The 20,440-nt window shown below is 58.1% G+C and overlaps 3 protein-coding genes across 3 annotated transcripts; 1 reads left to right on the top strand and 2 right to left on the bottom strand.

Moving 5' to 3' along the window:
* Positions 1–1,833: 1,833 nt before the first annotated feature.
* Positions 1,834–9,943, bottom strand: LOC112982771 (myosin light chain, embryonic). Its single transcript, XM_026099402.2, has 7 exons — positions 9,764–9,943; positions 8,427–8,454; positions 5,535–5,684; positions 4,484–4,657; positions 3,917–3,994; positions 3,210–3,253; positions 1,834–2,090 (listed from the first exon to the last, which is right to left on the bottom strand). Exons 1-6 carry the CDS (start codon positions 9,866–9,868, stop codon positions 3,225–3,227), a joined length of 564 nt encoding a protein of 187 aa, XP_025955187.1. The 5' UTR covers positions 9,869–9,943; the 3' UTR covers positions 1,834–2,090; positions 3,210–3,224.
* LOC135330597 (uncharacterized) lies at positions 6,110–8,017 on the bottom strand. Its single transcript, XM_064524591.1, has one exon. The coding sequence runs from the start codon at positions 7,142–7,144 to the stop codon at positions 6,380–6,382; it is 765 nt and encodes a 254-aa protein (XP_064380661.1). The 5' UTR covers positions 7,145–8,017; the 3' UTR covers positions 6,110–6,379.
* Positions 9,944–12,707: 2,764 nt separating the features above from the next.
* On the top strand, positions 12,708–20,092 carry LOC112982797 (parathyroid hormone/parathyroid hormone-related peptide receptor-like). The gene is made up of 13 exons (XM_026099446.2): positions 12,708–13,055; positions 14,059–14,164; positions 14,730–14,840; positions 15,307–15,431; positions 15,687–15,781; positions 16,124–16,310; positions 16,742–16,895; positions 17,084–17,144; positions 17,780–17,846; positions 18,078–18,172; positions 18,507–18,648; positions 18,757–18,798; positions 19,202–20,092. The coding sequence occupies exons 1-13, from the start codon at positions 12,978–12,980 to the stop codon at positions 19,562–19,564; spliced, it is 1,626 nt and encodes a 541-aa protein (XP_025955231.2). The 5' UTR covers positions 12,708–12,977; the 3' UTR covers positions 19,565–20,092.
* Positions 20,093–20,440: the final 348 nt, after the last annotated feature.

The following is a 20,440-nucleotide window of genomic DNA, read 5'->3' as shown; positions in this document are numbered from 1 at the left end:
CTTTTTATAAATGCCCGTGAGGCCAAAACTGCCAGCTCATAGGGCTTTTTTGGTGGCAGAGGCAGGCAGTGGGGCAGCAAACGTGCCTGGGGCAGCGGGACAAACAGGGCTGGCGGATGGTGTCTTCAGGATGGCTTTGCTTAGCGGTTGTGTCCTGCCCGTCAGGACACCCAAATGGCCAAGCTCATGAAGATGACACCAACAGCCCAGCCTAGGGTGTGAATCCACCCTCCTCTTCCCTCTGCCCCTCACCACTCCACGGCAAGGACTCGTACCCAGGGCTGATTTTGACCAACGGAGGTGGCAGGGCATGAAAGCGCATAGGGTTCAGCTCCACCTGCCAACTGCATCATTCCAACCCATATATATCAGCCCTGCTTTATCCTAAACAGACAGAACAGGTCCCCAAAGGGATGGGTGGCTGTCTGTATCTCCAAGGGTAATTTAAAGGCTGGATTTCACAGCACTCACGTACTTTCTCTAGTTCTCGCTCTTTCCCTGCTGCTCTCTTTCTGCCTGTCTCTTTGCAAGAATCTCTCTGGTTTTAATTTACAATGTCATTCCAGTCTGCAGAGAAGCTGGAGACTGAAACACAAAGCTTACACTTGCATACGGGAGTGAGAGTGCAGCTTCTTGACTTGCCAGGGCAAGAATATCGCAGCTCACAGGGCCCCCAGTCTCTGCTACGGATTTTCTCTGCAGGTTGGGGCAGGTCCCTCTGCCTCCCCACTGCTCGGTTCCTATCTGTAACAGCACGTTCCTCTGCCAGAGCCAATGCCACAGAGGTGGTGGCAAGGGCAGACACAGCGTCCTCTCTCATCCTGTCACCACGGTCCTTTGACAGGTTAAAACACAGATAATACATTAAAGATGTGAGATGCCCAGATACCCGCTAATGGAAGCTATAGAAATACCACAGACACAGAAGCTAAAAGCTAATCTTGCATCTACAAACAGCTCATGTTGCTTCTTATAAGCATTCATATCGAGCAGTGGGAATTAAAAGCAGCTGTTACCCAGTCACTGAACAGAAATGAGCAAGTGGCAACTGAAGTCAATCCCACTGAAGCAAAATATTTTAAATTTCTAGTCATAAGGCACAGAGCAAGGACATTTGGATAAAGGACAAATCAAAGAAAAGCATTATGTACTCCCAGGCTCTCTGCTGAGAGGAGGGCTGAGTTATCTGTCATGAATTATTTACCACTTCTGTGATGATACAGTGATCCTTTGCAGGTAGGTAGAGGGAGAGAGCCACCAGCTTGCATTGCACAAGCCCTCCTGCTCTACGTGTAATTTTTTGACGTAAGCAATATGCATGCAGCTTTTACACAAGTTGTTGTAGGTTGGATGGGCTACATGCCTGAGAAAGCCCTGGTATCTTTTACTAGCTCAAGAGCTTCAAGAGGTACTTCAGCAGGTACCAAAAATCTCGATGATTTTTTCAGTGATATGAGTTGGGCTCAGAAAAGGTAGTACCTCCACTGCAGACTTGGCTGCGCCTTTCCGGGATGGAGAGCAGGTGAGTGCCCGTGAACAGAGGGTCTGTGGTTGCAGCCTGTCCCTCATGCCTTCTTTGCTCTACCAAAGTCTGCCTAGATCGAGCAGTGAGACATGCCCAAACTGCAGCCCAGCTCCTGGCCCACCTTGAGGGTGGGGTGATGAATAAAGACCATCGCCCCCAAGTTTGAACTCCTCCCTCTTGCACAGGGGTCATGAAACCAGCCTTGTTTCCCTTTCCGTGGGAATATCTTGCCACGTCTGATCACTAGTGGCCCTGATCTCCTCCGTCTAACGCTTCACTGACTAGTCCAAAGCCAAAACACAGATAACTTAAGAGGGGAGGGAATGAAATTTAATGAGCCAAATGTCACAGGAAAAACTTAAAAGAATAATTTAAGGTTTAAAACCAAGGGTCAGATGTTTATCCCTTTATATACTGAGGCTGAGGCACACGGGTATGGAAGCTAACTCCTCACTGCGGCTTGTGAAACACCACTGCAGACTCAGGCCATCCGGGGAGGAAGGGAAACAGACGGAGGAATCCCGCTGTTCGTGTTGCTCAGGTGGATTCCAACACTTCCAAAAACCTGGGACACGAGAATGAGAGAGCGTAATGCAATGAATCTTTGAAATGACAGAGCTGTTTCTCAGATGAACCCAAAACGTCAATAGCCATCCTTCCATGCCATTAAAAAACAGTGCTTCGTGCAAATAATTTTTTGTAGAATTAAACCTCCCTGGCAGCACTTGCCACTTAGGCACTTACACAGCTGAGCTGATGAACAGGCACCAGAGAGAAACGGATTAAAAGCAAGATAAGAAGAGTGCTGAATATTCAAAGTTCAGACTTCTGCCTGCCTCTGTTTTAACCTTCTGATGTTTAAAGAGATTTGTAGAGGAAAAGAGAGATTTTTAAATGTTTAATCTGTGTATTTAACAGTATCTGAAGGTCAGTTTTTTCTTTTTTCTTTTTCTTTTTTTTTTGCTTGCTGCCTTTCACACAGCTGAGGAGAGGAAAGATGTTGAAGAAAAGTGAGATAATGAAACCCTAAGAAACTGGCAGGGGAGACTGGGGACAGCTGGGACAGTTTTGTTAATTTGGATTTTCTTTCAAATTGACTAGATTTCAAAGGAATAGTTTACACTAAAAGAAACCTGTTTCTCTGTTTTCCTCGTGCACACTTAGAGGAATGCAAAAAGGTTAACAAGCATAAATGGTACGTTTGATGTATTCTTTCTGATGTTAATGCTAATAGGAATTTTGACATTTCTTAAGTATTGGCACAATAGTTCAGAACCTTCCTTATTCAGTTCTTAACATTGTCTTAGCATCAAGTCATATGTTTCTGCAGGTTTTAAAATATTTAACTGGTGTCCATTTGATGACAACCTTAGCTCCAGGTGGACTGGGAAATGTATCACTGTAAAACACAGAAACCTCTTTCTTTCCCGTCAGAGGATGGCTGTGCTTCCTCCATCACGACTGACAGTCACGGGGCTGATGCTGTCAGGATACGTTTCAAATGGCACGAGCTACAAACGCAGCTCATTATCATGGACTCATTGGGCTTTCAGAGCTGGGGTTATTACTGTAGTATTATTCCAACGCATAGGGTGGAATAGGGTTAGGTTTTGGGTTCTCTGTCCCTGGCAGTTAGAGCCAGTATTACTAATTCCAGCATAAACAGTGGGAGACCCTGACTCACCTGAAGTTCCTTGTTTCAGCCAGACATGATATGCTTGACAAAAGCTAAAGAGAAAATGAGAAATGTGTGAGATATCAGAGCGTGCGCTAAAGCCCCAGGCGTCTCGGCTCGGAGCCGTGGCCGGCGGGCAGCAAGGCAGAGTGATGCTCTTCTGGGACTGACGTTTCTCCTGTTCACACCTTCCATCTGCCATCCCAACCCCATTCAGAGAGACACTAAACCTCGCTTGGAGACAAGCCAGTATTGCTACCCCCAGTTTTCTGAGGCCAAAGGAAGTGGATACCCTCTTTCCCTCAATGCTCACCCATTTTAGGGGTTCCCAGATTTAACCCCTCATGCCTGATTTTCACCCTCTTAGAGCTGGAAATGCTCCAGGACTCCAAAAGTTCCCAGTTATCCTCTGCTATGAAAAGTACTGGCTTTGTTTAGTTTTGATAGCTTACAACAAAACAGTGCCCAAACTGGGGATAAAATAGTCTTGAAACCCCTGGAAACATGCTCTCCTCAGCAGTTTTTACTGGAAGTTGCTGGCACGACTGGCTTGTTTCCCCCCAGATGAAATGCTTCAGAGCTCTCCTTGGAGAAGCTTTGAAGGATGGTCCACACCTCCCTCTCAATGACCACCAATTTCCTCTCAGAAGACACGTTTTGCCCCTGAAGATAGGACCACATCTGGGATGGCCCTGATGGGAATATGTTGCTCCTACCTTCATAGTTGATACAGCCATTGGCATCTTCTTGCCCTGCCATGAGCTGCTCCACCTCGCTTTCTGTCATCTTCTCCCCTGGAGAGAGAAGGATGGAGAGGTGAGGGGAAGGGCTCTCACCCTGCCTGGACCCTCCTGTCCTTCTTCCAGAGAGCCAAAGCCACCAGAGGACAGAAAAGAGTTGAAGAGGAGCCATGCACCAATGCACTAAGGCGTGCTGGTGGGAGGCTGAGGAGAGAGGACCAGGGTGCAACTGTTGTCTGACAGCTGAGTACAACATGGAGTCTCCAGCCCACTTGGGTCACATATGAAGCTGCAGCTTAAGATGGGAAAGACCACATATTCGGGAGCACTCCTATGAAAGCCCAGAGCACCAGAGAGTTGGAAGCAGTAAAAAGGGTCTGTCCAATGCACGAGATGAGCTGACTAACGCAAGCCATTTGCAGGGCTCTGCCGAGAAGAGCTAGTGGTGGCCTGTGCTCTGCTCCCTGGCTGCCTCGTCAGCTCCCCTAATCACGGCTCCCTCCCCGTGTTGCCTGTCCCCAGGCACCCAGGGCCAGCCCATACCAAGCGTGGCCAGCACGTGGCGTAGCTCTGCCCCCATGACCATGCCATTGCCCTCCTTGTCGAAGACACGCAGCCCTTCCACAAAGTCCTCGAAGGTGCCCTGCTCCTTGTTGCGGGCGATGTGCTGCAGTATGGGGAGGAAGGTCTCGAAGTCCAGCATCTTTGTGTTCATTTCTGAAAGAGAAGGAGGAGATGGGGTCATGTTAAACCTCTACTTCACCTTTCCTGCCAAAACCTATTCCAGCTACAGATAGGAGGGGACACAGCTCTCTTTGTCCCGGGATGCAGTGAGCAACCCCCTGACTGCTGCTTGGGAGGACCTGAGAACCTGGCTACTCACCCACAAGCGTGATCCCCTGGCCCCAAGTTCTGCAATTTTAAGTTCCTATTTGGTTTTTGGTTGCTGAAATCAAGAGATTTTTCCTATTCTTTATATTGGTTTATTCCTGGTATAATTTCCAGCACAGAGAGCTAAAGACCCAAGTTTCAGGCTAGCAAACTGAAGGCAAATGGAAATCATCCAGACTGAGTTATTAAAAAAAATACAGATTTTTAAGCCTGAGATGGCTTCTGAGAGCTTGAGATGGCTACAGAGGCGCAGGGCGAGCCACATGGCTTCTTGCCACCTGGAACTCAAGCATGTTCTCAGCAAAGGGCTGAGTCTTTTTTCTATGTTAGGGCTTCTGATCTTCAGGCCATGACACAAGTATTCGCTCTTTGCTTTGACTACGGCAAAGACACAGTCCTTGGGCTACAGTGCAGGGATCAAGGCATCAGCCAGGTCTGTGTAGTGGGATTACGCTGGATTGCACCAGCTCAGGATCTGGCCTGCTGCCACCACAGCTGATGGCAGCCTGTCCTTTGCAGGTCGAGTGTGGTGCGTGGAGCCGGCGAGAAGGAATTATGCAGGAATGAGGCCTCTGTGTCACTTCCCTTCAAATTCCTTCACCTAACTAGGGCTGTTTGTACTGGGACCATGATCCTTTATTGCTGCTAGGAAGCACACTGACTGCTTGTCCCACCCTCTGCCTGTTGCCCCAGTTGCTGTCACCTTCTGGTCTGGGTTTGCCCAGCACCTTCAGAACCTCCGCGTTGGTCGGGTTGTGACCGAGCGCCCGCAGGACATCTCCGCACTGCGCGTAGGTGATCTGCATGGCTCCCGTAGGCGTCCGGTCAAACAGGCTGAAGGCTTCTTTGAACTCTGTGGAGATGAAGAGCTCAGCTGTCCCCTGCCCATGCCAGCCCCACTCCCCACCCTGCCAGGAGCGACTCCTGGCCAGCGGGCCAGGAAGGGAGGGACGCGCACGTGGTGGGTGCCCTCTGCCCCTGTAGCGGCTGCCCAGGGCGCACAGACCTGTGCTGGCTTGAGCAACAGGAGACAACTGGCCTCAGAGGCTTGCCAAATTCCTTTGACTAGTCACCAGCTCCACAACAGGTTTTGCCGCATGTACGGAGCTGGCTGGACGAATCCTGCTGGGATTCCTGCACCAGCTTGTGCTTGCAGCACCGGCTGCAGGCGCACCTCCCGTCTCTGCGGCAGAAAGATCCCCTTCCTTCTGCCCTTATTCCGCTGGGGCCTCCCGGGGATCCCGCAACCCTCCCTCTGCATCCCCACACCCGCTCTGCCCGAGCCTGCGAGGGACCAGGTTAGCGCTGCTCAGACCCCACCTTGCAGACCGCCTCCCCCGTTGCTCCCGGGCTTAGCAATCGCCTTCCTCTTCTCCGCTCCTTCCCCCAGGCCTGCAGCCTCCCAGCCCCGCACAGGCAGATACCCCCTGACATTGCTCCCATTTGGGGAAGAGCGATCATGTCCTCCCCAGCCTTGTGGGTCTTCTGCCAGCTCTGCTTGGAAAGACACGGGCGATTCTTTTCCATGCTCTCCCCCATAAATTGCTATCAGCCCGCTGAGTGTTTCCTTCTACCTGGAGGAAGGGGGCCTACATCTGGAACGATTAGGATCTCTTTCCTCTTGTACGTGATGCTTTTCAGCTTCCTGGCCTGCTGCAGGATTCGGTCTCTAACCCTGACGTTGGCTACACGAACAATCACACTCCTGCGCTGCTCGGAGCCTCGTCTCTGCCTCCCATTTCCCACCCAGAAGGCTCTTTCCACTATGATAGGCTCCTCCCTTGTGTCGAGGTGCAAGACGTGGGGCAACCATTGCTCCAGGAAGCCCACCAGATCCTTGCCCTCCTCCCCTTCCCGTAAGCCAAGGATCCTGAGGCTGGAGGCTGGGGCCTGTCTCTCCAGCTGCTCCACACGGGCAGTGAGGCAGCGGTTTTCATGCCTAAGGTGCTCCAGGGCCTGCACACATTTTTGCGTTTCCTCCTTGTGCCTCTGGATCAGCACGTCTGTCTCAGCAGTTGACTTGTCCAAGCTGGTGATCAGCCCTTCTAGCGTGCACATGTGAACGCTCAGAGCTGTGAGTTTGTTGTCCATGGCATTAATGAGTTCCAGGTTCTGGTCCATTTTCTTCGTGATGTCTTGCAATAGCTCCCTCAAAGAGGTGCAGCTGCCCTTCCCACTGCTGGGCAGGCTCAGATGATCGCGGTCTCCATGCGGTGATGGAGACATGAAGATCCAGTAGGCATCGCCTGGGGTTTGGTGGGAATCCTCGCCCTGGTCTTTGGGCGTGCTCCGTTTGCTACTTGGCATCTTCATATCTCCTTGCTGTGCCTTGCCATCCCTCGGCTCTGCACCCACGATGCCCTTGGCTCTGAGCTCTGTGTCCTGCAGTCCTGCCCGTGGGAAGTTTTATGCCGGTCTCAGTCCACCCATCGCCACGGTGCTCCCCAGCACCTCACAAAGGCTGTGGGGGCACCCGGGGGAGGGGGGGGGGAGGACGTTGCCACTTGCGAGTCCTTGGGCCAAGGGCATTGCTCCGAGGGAGCCCCGTGGTCTCCCCTTTCGTGCCAGCCCCAAGGCCTGGTGGCCTGATCCTGGAAGAGCGCACGACGGAGCAGGGCCTGCTCCTGCATCCAGCCTCGCTACGTCCTCCAGCCACCCTGGGCGACGCTACTGCAAACGTCCACTCACCGTGGAGTCCACCCAGAAGGGCAAGAAGTACCGACTGCACTACACGCCGGGACATTGCTGGGGGTCAAGATCAAATGTCTTCATACTTTAACTTACATTTTCAATGGATGCTTTTCCTCTTTGGGAAACTGGTGTGGGGCCAAGCCTGGATGATACGGGCTTCTCCCAGCGCTGCCACCGGGAGCTGTCCTTGGATCTCGTCCCATCCCTGGCCTGTACGGAGGCGTTGCAGCTGCCCACCGAGAGGTGAGAAGGCCCAAGCCCAGCTCAGCCCTTGAGCAGGGATCTGCCGTTGCGTTGCTGGAGCTGCTCCTCCCGTGTGAATTCCAGGCTTTGAACCAGGCTGCATCTCTTGCCAGGAATGAAAAATACCTTCTTTTTTTGCTAAGATCTGAAGCTGGGGTTATCCTTTTCGACTGGGTGGCATCCGCAGTGCAGAGAAGGAGCCAGGAGCTGTTCATTCCTCCTGACCCTCCCAGCATTTCCATCACAGCTAAATCCCTGCCCTGGCTCCCGTTCCCCTCCAGCATTACTCCCATCTCCACCTCCTCTCCTGCCTCCTCCCTTCCCACCGGTGTCCGCCCAGCCCCGTGCCCTGCTCTCCGCTCTGCTCCCACCGGCCTGGCCTCTGTGCCGGCAAACTCGGAGCGCTCCTTCCCATCTCCTTAACAGCTCCGTGCCAGCGGGGGACGTGACTTTCTGATTTCACATGTCCCTTCTAGCTGCTGTGACATGTCACCAGCCAGTTCTGGAGGAAGAGCAACGCATTGGGGAAGAGGGTGCCCGGACCCTGCTGGGCTTTTCCCAAGGAAGGGTTTGGTCCTTGGGGCCTCAGCAGTCAAATCTGCCATGAAAACCAAAAAAACAGGGGACTCCTCGTTTCTAAGGAAGTGTGGTCTGCGCTTACCTTCAATCTGCTCCGCGGTGAATTCGACCTGTCGGGACAAGAGAAGAGAGCTGGGCGTGAGGAGCGTGTTGCTGCCGAGGGGCTGGATCACCGCTGGGTGCTGCCGCGATGCCAAGCCACGTGCCTGGGAAGGAAAGGGCTCTCCGCTACGCTCAAAATCCCCCTCCCGAGGCTCCGGCAGCCTGTTCAAGGCAGGCGTCCGTGTCCCCAGGAGCGGGAACGCTCTTTGCCGGGGAACGCGCGGGCGGCGGGAGCATGTCCCCGCAGCGGTGCGGCGGGCGCGGGGGTGGCAGGCAGCCGGGCCGCTTGGACCACGGCTCGGGCTATTCTGGGTGGACAGGATGTTATTTCAAGGCTTGATCCCTAGGGCAGGGTTCAAGTGGTTAAAGAGCCTCCGTGCTGAGCCCTGCTATTAATAACCCTCCTGCCACAACTCTGGCTTAAAAATGTAACTATATCCTGGGGAACTACGGAAAAAATGAACCCCGTGTAAAGCAAGAGGCACTTGGATAGAAGATGCTCTCATGTGGAGGAGACAGTGCAGGTGCAAATGCTTTGGGAGGAAGACAGCTGGCAGCAGAAAAACTTTTTAATGAGCTCAGAGCGCGTGGTTGGGGCCCCGACACGGCATCTCAGCCAGGAGCCGGGGGTGTTCGACTCCCAAACGTATGCTGTGGCGTGTTGGCAGGGAAAGTTTCTTCCTGAACAGGGATTATCACAAATTGCGTTTATTTACACAATTCACCCCAGACTCCGTGATTTAGGAGTTTCAAGATTACCCTAATTTAACCCTGGCTGGTGGCTAAGACTAGCAAAAGGATGGAGTGGCGAGCTGGGAATCTCCCCCAGACGCCAGCCCGCAGGGGATGAGCACCTCGAGGGGGCTGGATGGGGCAGGCTGAGAGGGGCAGGCAGCAAAAAGCAGCCTGCAAAACCTGCAGAGAGCTGGGTTGAGCCTTCCGTGGTAATTAGAAGACGCTGCGGAGGCAGCCTCGAGATGAGCTAAGCGTGCATGGTGGGTTCATCTGCTGCGGCTGCTCTGTCTCCAAGCGGGAGGGAGCATCTTTACATGTGGGATTCAGGAGCCAGCAGAGAAAGGACAGGGACAGCAGTTTCCTTGGATCAGTGCTGTGCAGGCTCGGATGGAGGGACATCAAAACTTCCCCCTCGCGAGGGGAACATCAAATGCCAGCTTGCTGCATCAGTGCACTCTGAATTTTCCCCTCGCAGCCCCAGCTCTTGGATGGGACAGCAGCCTGCTAACGCTGTCTGCATGGACTGACCGTGCCGGGCAGATCGCATGAAAAAGGACAGGGCTGTCTTAATTCCTCACTCACCTTCACGCTCCTGGGATCGAAGACCGGCTCTCTGGGTGGCTCCGGGGCTGGGGGCGCAGCCGGCTTGGCCGCTTCCTTCTTCGGGTCAGGTTTCTTGGGGGGCATCGCGCCGGGGCTTTGCAAAGGTGCAGGGACCCAGCGAGGCAACCGACGGGAGGGACAAAAGGCAAAGCCGCTCCTTCCCTTATATCCCGAGCCCCCGGAGGGGCTGGCCAGCTGCTGCAGCAACTGCTGCTTACTATAAAAGGAAGAAAACGCCGGCGAGAGGGGCCCCAACTTGACAATTGCCCATTGTCATCAGCTCCCGGCGCAGGGAAGCCACCGGCTGCCCCCCCGGGCGAGAGGGAGGCCCCCCCCCCAGCACCTGCGCCGGGTGGGTTGCACGGGGGCCGCTCGCTAAAGGATCATTGCAAACCGAAACGCTAGCGGCCCGGCGCGCCCGGCGAGAAAATAGCAACGCGGCGGCTGAGAAACCGGCCGCGATACCCCCGGGAAAAGCGGGGCTGTTTTTAGGCAGGGCTGCAAGGGTGGATACCGCGGGGTCCTTTATGGACCCGGATTTACGGAGTTGGTCCTCTATGAACGATCCCCTCGGCCTCGTGCTCAGCGCCCCGAGCCCAGCGAGGGGTTTCCTTTCGGATCCGGCCTCGGCTTCCACCTTGCCTCCCTGCCAGGAGCTCGGCCGGCTCCGGGCGGGAGATGCCCCGGCTGCTGCTTCCACCCTCCTCTCCCGTCTGTTTTAACACCCTTGGATGAGACCAGTAAATCATGAAATTGGTTAAGAAAAATAATCAAGAGAATGGCTGAAATCTCAAGATTTTAAAGACCGAAGTTCTTTTGCATTGTCTCCTGCCATTGGAGAGGGTCCTGGTCAGCTCCAAAAGTGCTCAAGAACTATAAAATCACCGAAAACAGAAAAAGAACCAAACAGAAAGAGCATTTTAGGAAGTCACACGACTCCTGGAGCTGGGCCCTAAAGTAAATCTCCAAATAATGTGATTGTAATTATAGCAATTGGCTAACCTGAAATCTAGCTCCCTTGGGAGCTGCCAGGCTCCTATAAGAAGCAACAATTATTACACAGACATTAAAGCAGCTCCGTCGCTCCCAAACGGGAGCATTTCTGTCCACCCAACCAAATATTTTGCTTTATCCCACTTCTGATCAATGAGGCAAATATCTGCACTGGGGTCTGAGAGCTGATTTCGGTAAAAAATGGGCAAAAAACCATCTTCAGCTTGCAGAGCTCGTTCCTGCTGTGGAGACGCTGCCAGGGCTGGTTTCGCTGGGCAGCGAGGGCTGCAGTCGTGCTGCAGAGACGGGCACAAGCCGCTGGGTGGAACAGGATCCCGTGGGATGCTCCTAGTGCCGGCACGGGAGCCGCGAGGTGCCTGGTGCCGGCAGGGCTCTGCGGGCTGTGGTTGCATTTGTGGTTGCGTGCGTGATATTTGTCTTATTGCGGCACAAATTGAAGCGCTGAGGCGAGATCTCCGGGTGTAAATAAATAACAAACCGAGGAGAACCCCCTTCTCGGGAGGCAGGACAGCAGCCCGGGGGGCACCCGCCGAGCCGAGCCGCTCGCCGATGCGCTTGCCCGTGGGCAGAGGGGTCTCGCCGGGGCAGCTCGGCGCCCCGAGCCCCCGCCGCGCGGCCGGGTTGCGGGGTTCATTCGGCAGCAGGGAGCAGCTGCGAACAGCTCGGAAATTTGCTGTCTGCCGTCATCGCGTGATTGCTCGCGTGGATCGGGGAGGGCTGAACGACGGGGCCGGGTGGGTGTCAAGCGGAGCAATCACTTTCCCCGCCTCTGGGTAATGAAGCCAATAATTTAGCAAAAAACACAATGTTTTTGCTAAATGCGAACTCAGATTTTTGTCTGCAGTGGGAAGCAAATTGCCCCCTCCTCCGCTGCCGCCCCCCCAGACAGCAGCACTCCCTAACCCGGCGTCGCCATCCCCGCGGCACGAGGTTGAACACCGACCCCCCGCCCCGGGAAACAACCTCGCCTCAACTCTGGAGCACAAATCGGACCCCGCAGAAACCACTAATCCTGTGATTTAACTCTTTATTGCTCCTTCTGCCCGAAACGCCTGTGTGATGGCCCAATCTGCCGGTATCGGCGACGGGATGGTAAATGGGGCCGGGGGGCTGCTGAAGGTGCCCCGATCCCGCCGGGACGGGCAAGGGAACTGGGAGGCTCCTTTTCCCGTCCGACCTGACCAGTGAGAGCCGCCGGGCGGGTTTGCCCTGTGCTCGACCGCCTGATACGTCTTTGCTCGCCGTAAGGACCGAGCCGACACCGAAACCTCCCGTGGCGGAGGCTCTCGGCCGAGCCGAGGCCGGGCCGGCCGGCGGGGAGGCCCCGGGGCTCCGGTTTGACCACACCAGCGAGGGGTCTCGTGGGCTGGGAGCCTGCCCTTGGTGGGTTTTAGGCCTGCCCGTAGCAAAATTTCAGATTTCAGCCTATCTTGCTAATAACAACCTGCTTGGAGAAAGAGAACTGCCTGCCAGAGCTGCCAGGGGGGGTAAATAGCGCTGCTAACCCCCCCTTAGCAGATGGTTAAATGCAGCCGTGCACCCAGAGCCCTTTGCAAACCCAGGGCACAAACCCAGGCGCAGCTCTAGCGGGGAGCGGGCTTGAGCCCGGCATGTCCCTCCGGCATCCGCGTCGCTCCCCAGAGCAGGAAAAGGGTTAAAGTGGCACCTGCCTGAAAGCCATCCCCTCTCCAGCATCGCGCATAAGAGCCAGGCGCGCGCTCAGCCGCCGCTCCGCAACCTGCGGGATGCCGCGACGGCTGGGAAAGGAGGCGGCGGGTGAAGTTTCGGAAAAGAAGAGGAATTTGTCGTGAGCGAGCAGGATTTTAGCACCTTGGGCTGAGCCGATAAAGCCCTGCCGGGGCCGGCTGAGCGGCAACAAGGAGCTGCTGTGTTTGCACAGGCTCCGGGAGCCGCGGGAAGCAGGCGAGGCAAAGCGCCCGACCGGCGGCGGGAGAAACCCCCGTGCCCGTTAATCCCGCGGGACCGGCGCCCAGCATCCCGGGCCGGCACCCGGCTCCCGGAGGATGCTCGGCCCCGCCGGGCGCAGCAGCTCGTGCCGCAGCCCCTGGGCCCGCGCGGGAGGTGCTTGGGGCCGCCCGGACGGCTGCTGCCAGGCCGTGGCTTTGCTTTGCCCACCTCCCCGGCCCTGAGGGCTCGAGCCGAGCCGTGTGCCCGGACCATGGGGGCATCGGGGCCCGCGGGCGGCATCGTGGCGTCCCTCCTCTGCTGCTGCCTCCTCGGCTCCGTCTGGGCTCTGGTAAGTCCCCGCGTCTCCTCGCTCCGAGCCGGGCGCGCGGGACCCCGGCAGCCGGCCCCGTGGGGTGGCTGGACACTGCGTCTCGAGTGGCCCTAAAAGCGTTTGAGCGGCCGCGGAGGCACCGTGACATTGCAGAGGGGACGATGCTTCCCGGTCCCCGGGCCAGGGCGGAGCTGGGTGCACCCTTCGCCGCGGCGCCCTGAGGTGCCCCGTAAAAAGCAAAACTAGGAGCTGGGGGTCTCCGCGTCGTGACCCGAGGCAGGATTCGACCCAGTGCACGCAGGCAGAGCTGGACCCAAAGCCAGCGCTTTGCACCCATCCACCTTTTCATCCCCGTGGCCGCTCGCTCCCCAGTCCCAGCTCCCACCGGCTCCCGGCATCTCCGGCCGCGTCAGGGCTGTAACCGAACGGAGCCTCTTCCTCCCTGTTCTGCTTCAGCGCTGACCAAAGCCCCTGGGTCCTGCCGAGCTCAGGAACCTGCCAAAATCCCGCACGGCAGCAATCCCTCAGCAGCACCTCAGCAGGGAGATTTCCGCTGCAACAACCCGCCAGAGCTTTGGCACGGGGCTGCCGAAACCGGGCTCCAGAGGGCTCCTTTCGGAGCTCCCGCGGATGGGCTGGAGCCCGCGCGCCGCGGTTTCCAGCACGGGAACGCGAAGCGGGGATAAGAGGCATCAGCAGAGCCCCTGCTGTCCTCCTGCATCGGCTTTGCTCCTTCTCGCCCCGAGGAGGGTTGTGCTCTCTGCAGCACGGGAAACAGGCCCAGAGGCGGTGGCAAGCTATTTACTCACTGTGTCTCAATATATATTTTAGAAGCTCATCTGCATACATGCAAAGAGCTGCTCGCTGTTAACTGATGCCCGTGCCATGCGTGCGGTGAGCTTATGTCAGTGCTCTGCAGCGAGCCCAGCTCTTGCTCTCCGGGTAGGGACTGGCACCCTGGTTGCCGACCAAAGTCGAGCCGCGCGGTGACCGGGGGCTGTCGCGGCGGGTTGTCTTGCAGGTTGACCCCGACGACGTCCTCACGAAAGAAGAGCAGATTTATCTTCTGGTGGAAGCGAAGGAGAAATGCCAGAAAGACATTAAAGCCCAGCTGGAGAAAGTCAAAGGTAGCGTCCCTCCCCTGCCCGCGGGTCGCCAGCCTCTGGGAACGCGGCAAAGTCGGGGGAAGTGCTGTCCCCGCTGATGGGGACGGTGGTGACACGTCCCCGGAGCAGGCCGGGTCTTTGCCTTGACTCCTGCGAGTTTTGGGTTGTGGCCAAGGAGACGCTCGGCTCCTGGGGGAGCGGGGTGACCTGGCATGTGTTTGTGCAGCGCCGGCACCGTGGCCACGATTAGGTGCTCATCAAATCATGTCCCCAGTTTGCCACCAAAGACGGCATCGGGCTGTCCCTTGGACCAGCGCGGTGTGCTGTGCCTGAGCTCGTACCCCAGACCGCCCCGGAGGGCAGGCGGAGGGGACCTTCCACCTGGGAAGGGAGCAGGACGTGGCGGGACGTCCCCAGCCACCTCTCGCTCCTCAGCTCTGCCGGGTCGGGGCAGCGGGGCCCTCCCACGGCATCGTGTTTCCGTCGTGGGTCCTCGCCCCAGTTCAGCCCACGCTCAGGGAAGCCGGGAGGTGCCACGTGGCCCGGCCGGGGCCCCTGGCGCGACGTGTCTTTGCTCCTTGGCCAGATACCAGCTGCCTTCCGGAGTGGGACGGGATCATCTGCTGGCCTAAGGGCTCCCCCAGCCAGGAGGTGTCCGTGCCCTGCCCCGACTACATCTACGACTTCAACCACAAAGGTGAGTGAGGGCACCGGGGCGGTCGGCCAGGGAAAGGACTCGCTTGAACTGCTCAGCCCAGCATGGAGAAGCGCAAAAAACCTCCGAGGAGCAGCATCTTCCACCACCTCTCCCGTCCCAGCAAAGGCTGTTGGTCCAGAGCCCCTTAGCCTGGGCAATCCCCGTTCATCGATACCGAATTTCATAGCTGCAAGCTGAGATTTCTGGGGAAGCCACGTGAGCATGGGCTCCTGTTCGCCCCAGCGCGCTGGCCCAGCACCTGCGGTGGTTTGCAGCTCGCAACAGCCAGGCCAGCAGCTCCTGCTTACTAGGAGCTGGGGACCGGTGGGGGAGGTTGGTGTCCCATCGTGGTTGGTACCCTTTGGACCCCAGGGTCTGCAGCCCTGGCTTACGGCAGCGGGAAGGGGGTCGCAGGTGGGTTTTCTGGGGGTCCCGCTGCTGTTCTGATGCCCGTCTCTGCTCTCAGGTCATGCCTACAGGTACTGCAGCGCCTACGGGACCTGGGAGATGGCCCTCAGCCTCAACAAGACCTGGGCCAACTATACCGAATGCGCCATGCTCTTCTCCTCCGAGAGCCAGAGCCGTGAGAAGGTGACCTCGCTCTTCCGAGGGGCTGGGAAAAGGGGGGTGGGATGGGGAGCAGGGAAAGACTCTGCCTGGGATGAGGGGAGGGTGCACCAACAGGCAGGGAATCAGGGCGCAGGGCCCACCGGCTGCGCCAGCCTGGCACTGACCACCTTTGCCCTCCTCGTGTCCCCCTCTGCTGCCCAAAAAGCTCCTGCTCGCGAGGGCAGAGCGGGGGCCCGGGCTGCGGAGGAGTCCTGGAGCTCATCCCATCTCTTCCAGGAGGTGTTTGACCGCCTGCACCTGATGTACACCATCGGCTACTCCATCTCCCTGGCCTCCCTCCTCGTCGCCGTGTGCATCCTCTCGTACTTCAAGTAAGAAGGGGCCGAACCCCGTCCCCTGCCCCGGGGGAAAACTGTCTCCCCGTCTCCCACACACAGCACCCAAGGGTGGGAACCAGGGTTCCCTTCGGGACCGGGGAACCAGCCCCAGACCCCAGCACAGGGGTCGGCTTGTTTCCCAAAGCCCCCAAACTCCCCCATTTCTTTGATTCTTCTGTATGACCAACACGGCTCTCTAAGGGGGGGTGAAGCTCCACTTACCCCCGGATCCGGCTCCTGCGCCCATGGCAGGACCGGCCCTTTGGAGGGGACCCTCTCAGGGTCCCCCAGTGCCGGAGGCCGCTCACGTTTGTGACGAGCGCGTTCGTCTCCCAGGCGCCTGCACTGCACACGCAACTACATCCACGTCCACCTCTTTGCCTCCTTCATCTGCCGGGCGGCGAGCATCTTCGTGAAGGACATGGTGCTCTACTCGGGGTCGCTGGCCGGCGAGCCGGAGAGGATGCGGGAGGACGATTTCAAAGCCGAGATGGTCCCCGCGCCGGGACAACGGAGCCACCTGGCAAGTGCCGCGTGGAGACTGGAAGCAGGATCAGAGGAGAAGGGGATTTGGGAGCCTGGGTGCGAGGAGATAGGGCTGGGGCCCTCCAGGGCCAGGGCTGGGCCCCTTGGAGGAGCTGCAGCCCGGGGGCGGGAGGGCTGACGGGCCACCTAAACCCCTGCCCAGCTTCCCTGCGCCGAGAGCCACCGAAGCCTAGGCAGAAGTCACACCTGCAGAGGAACCAGGGCTCCCGAGCGTGGCGTGGGAAAGATCTCCCTCGGGGCAGTGACAACGTCGAGATGGGGCTCTGCTTTTGCAGAGGTGCCTGGGAGAGGGCAGCTGCTCTAGACCTCGCGTGGGAATATCCCAGATAAAAGCGAAACCTTTCCCATCTGCTTTCAGGAGATGCCCTGACGTGGGCCACTCTCTGAGCGCGTTTCTCCCCGCCACAGGTCGGCTGCAAGGTGGCGGTGACTCTCTTCCTCTATTTTCTGGCCACCAACCACTACTGGATCCTGGTGGAAGGGCTCTACCTGCACAGCCTGATCTTCATGGCCTTTCTCTCTAATGACAACTACCTGTGGGTCCTCATCATCATCGGCTGGGGTGAGCACGGGCCCCAGCCCAGCGCCCCGGCTGCCGAGGCCAGCAGCAGCTTGGGGCATCGGCCATGGTCGAGCGGCGCTGAGGCCCCGACTGAGGGTGGTGGGACACAAACCGGCTCCCAGGAACAGGGTCATCCAGCAAACCTGATGCTTCAGCCGTGCTTCTTTCCGTGTCTCCTGCCCCTCCAGGTCTCCCCGCCGTGTTCGTGTCTGTCTGGGCCAGCGTCAGGGCCTCCCTGGCGGATACACAGTACGTAGGTCCACCTTCTTCTCCGGCAGCCTTTTGGGGAGGAAAAGACTGGTTGCAAATACGAGCAAAAAAAAAAAAAAAAAAAAAAAAATCTGTGGACAGCAGAGCTTCTGAAAATGAGAATTTTTCAAAAAGCTACCGAGACCAAGAGAAGGCAACAAATACACAAGGCTTGTTTGTAAAATTGTCAGTAATCGAGTCCGGTGATATTTTTGTTCTGCATTTGGAAGGAAGCTGGATGCAGGTTTGCACCATAAAATAATCAGGAAACACTGCAAAGATGATGCTAAATGGCATATTCTGACATTAAGCGTTTTAAAATGAGAAGGACCACGTAGCTTACAGCAGGACTTTTTTTTAGAAGAATGGGCCAAGAAGGTCTCAGGAACGTTAATGCTAGTTTAAAGCTGCAATGGTTATGGATGTTTGTAACAAGGCCACTATTGCACCAGGGTTTAAACAGAATAAATACAGACCTTCTCCCCAGCCAGGATCACTTGGAAATGGAGCTGGGAAGGGTGGGAGGATGGGGAAAAGGGATGACGGGCCAGTGGGGTGCCGGGAGCCATCAGCTGGCAGTTTTCCTTACCCGTGATTTTGGGTTTCTCCAAAATGGTTCTTACTGCTCTTTTCAGATGCTGGGACCTCAGCGCTGGGAACATGAAGTGGATTTACCAGGTCCCCATCCTGGCCGCCATCGTGGTAAGAAGCCCTCGGCTGAATTTCCCCCTCCTTGCCCGGGAAACGGGACCGCTGGAGACCCAGGCCGTTGTCCGGGGGGTGCCGCGGCCGTGTCCTCGCACGCGGGGAGGGCCACGTGCGGTGGGATGCCACGTGCTGCTCGCTCGAGCCGCCGGGCCCCGTCCCGGGGGGCTGCCGGGGCAGGCGCAGCCCAGGGCGGGCAGGGAAACCACCGCGGACGTCTGCCGGCAGGTCAACTTCTTCCTCTTCCTCAACATCGTGCGGGTGCTGGCCTCCAAGCTCTGGGAGACGAACGCGGGGAAGCTGGACCCCCGGCAGCAGTACCGGTGAGCACCGGCCGCGGGCCGGCTCCTTTTCTGCCCGCTGCGCTGAGACGGCTCCACGTGGGCTCTCGCAAGGGGCAGAGACGCGGGAACGGCTGCGGGGCCGAGGAGGGGCGGCGGGATGCTGGTGGCCAGCACGTTGCCCGCTCCCTGCTCCAAGCCGGGCCCTTCCTTTGCAACCAGGATCTGCTTCCTTTGGCCTCCAGGCAACGTGCCGTACCCGCGCGCGGGGATGCCGAGCGTGCCCGCTTTGCCAGGCGGCTTCACGGAGCCTGCAAGGGGGCTGCGGGCAGAGCGGCAGGTCCCGGGCTGAGCTCGGCGGTGTTTCTCCTCTCAGGAAGCTGCTGAAGTCCACGCTGGTGCTGATGCCGCTTTTCGGAGTGCATTACGTGGTGTTCATGGCGATGCCCTACACTGAGGTCTCCGGGGTCCTGTGGCAAATTCAGATGCATTACGAGATGCTCTTTAATTCCTTCCAGGTACGTCGACACGGGGCTGCCGCGGTGCACGCGCCGAGCAGTCCTCGTCCGGGGAGGCACGTTTGAGCATCCCGGGGTCGGGACTCAAACACATCTCTCTTTCGGCAGGGTTTCTTTGTGGCTTTTATCTACTGCTTCTGCAACGGGGAGGTAAGTCAGAAGGTCCCATCGTGCAACGTGGTCCTGCCTCTGGTGGCTTCGGGGGGGGGGTTCCTCTCATCCATCCACGCAGCAACACGGAGCTGTGCTGGTGTCCTGAACCCGGCGCCGGCAGAGCTCTGTGCCCTGCGCAGATCTTCCCTTTGGCAGATCGGCAAACTGCCAAACGCAGAGCGAGGGGCGGCCAGCGGGACCCGGCCCCGCTGAGCTCCCATTCCAGCCCCTTTAGGACCAGCAGCCTCCGGGTTGGCGCGACCAAAGCGATAACTCAGCTCTGTCCCCTCAATAGGGCTGGGGAGAAATGCACGGGAGGAAACCTGCGGGCAGGGCCGGGCCGCCCGCGGGGCTTGGGCTGCCTCGGGACCCCGGCCGCCGTCTCCGCTCTCTCCCTCAGGTGCAGGCGGAGATCAAGAAGGCCCATTTCCGACGAAGCCTGGCGCTGGACTTCAAGCAGAAGGCGCGTGCCACCAGCACGGCGGGGAGCTGTTACTGCGGCGGGCTGGTCTCCCACGCCACCGCCAGCGTCAGCACCAGCCTCGCGGGACGGGGGGCTGCCGGCACGCAGCAGCGTGGGCTGCCGCTCGCGGCCCGCGCCGGCCTGCCGGGCTACGCACCCGGCTCCTTCGCCTCCGACCACTTTTTGCCCTGTCCGCCCCGGGAGATGAGCCAGAAAGGCTGCGGGGAAAACACAGTGGACTTAACAGGTCTGGATCGGGGTCACCCCGGCCTGAACAAGGAGCTGGAGACGATGCTGTGAGGCCATCAGCGTGTCTCCCATCAGGACACCCAGCTGTGCCTGGAAGATGCTCTTCCTCCCATTTTGGGCTCCTTTTACGCTTGCGTGGAGAGCAGGGGAAGGGGGCAGCAGCTGAAACGACGCAGTTCCCTTGGCCTCCCGGCCCCCCGTCGTGCTCAGCACGCCAGCGTGCAAAGGGACCACGCGCTCCCGCTCCTCCTCCTACCTTCCTGGCCCAGAAAAGAGCAGCCAGTCCAAAACCTCCTCCCCTTCCCCGCGCAGGTGGTTGGTGTAAGCGATGTCTGTGCATGCGACGCCCTGGATCGTCCCCAGGGAACAAGCCCCCGGGCTCCGTTTGCGGTACCTTGACAGTCGGGCAGCTAATTTCAGCTGCAGCGCACGTGGAGGTGATTCAGCCATCCCCAGCCCTCAAATCCGACTTGTTTAGCACCAATTCCTGCCTCGCGCAGCCCGGGGCAGCAGAACGACCTGACCCGCAGAGCTGTGCTGCGGCTCGCCCTGCCCTCGCTTGCATCCTTGCGCGGTTCACAGGCGCCGCGAATCCCAAAACGCGGTGCTCGGCCGCGATCGGGGCCGTAACGGGCTCGGCGGCGGGCTGTGCCGCGCAGCGAGACGGCTGCGTCCCTCGCGCTTTACGGAGCCATTAGCCGGGAGCAGGCAGACTGCAGCCTCGGCCGGGAAGTTAATAAAAGCCGGTCTGTGAGACTGCTTCTGTCCTCAAACTCCATCAGGGACCGGTGGTGGCACGCGCAGCCATCAGTTGCTGGAAGACAGCGGAGGGTGCAAACACCCGGAAACGCAGCCAGCGTCGGTCATCCACGTCCACCCTCCCTGCTGCCGGGGAAAGGCAGCCCCGAGTCCCCCCTGCCCGGCCTG

The sequence above is a fragment of the Dromaius novaehollandiae genome, chromosome 22 (genome assembly GCF_036370855.1).
Source record: "Dromaius novaehollandiae isolate bDroNov1 chromosome 22, bDroNov1.hap1, whole genome shotgun sequence".
Classification (NCBI taxonomy): domain Eukaryota; kingdom Metazoa; phylum Chordata; class Aves; order Casuariiformes; family Dromaiidae; genus Dromaius; species Dromaius novaehollandiae.
This window is presented reverse-complemented; position numbering and strand designations above follow the sequence as displayed.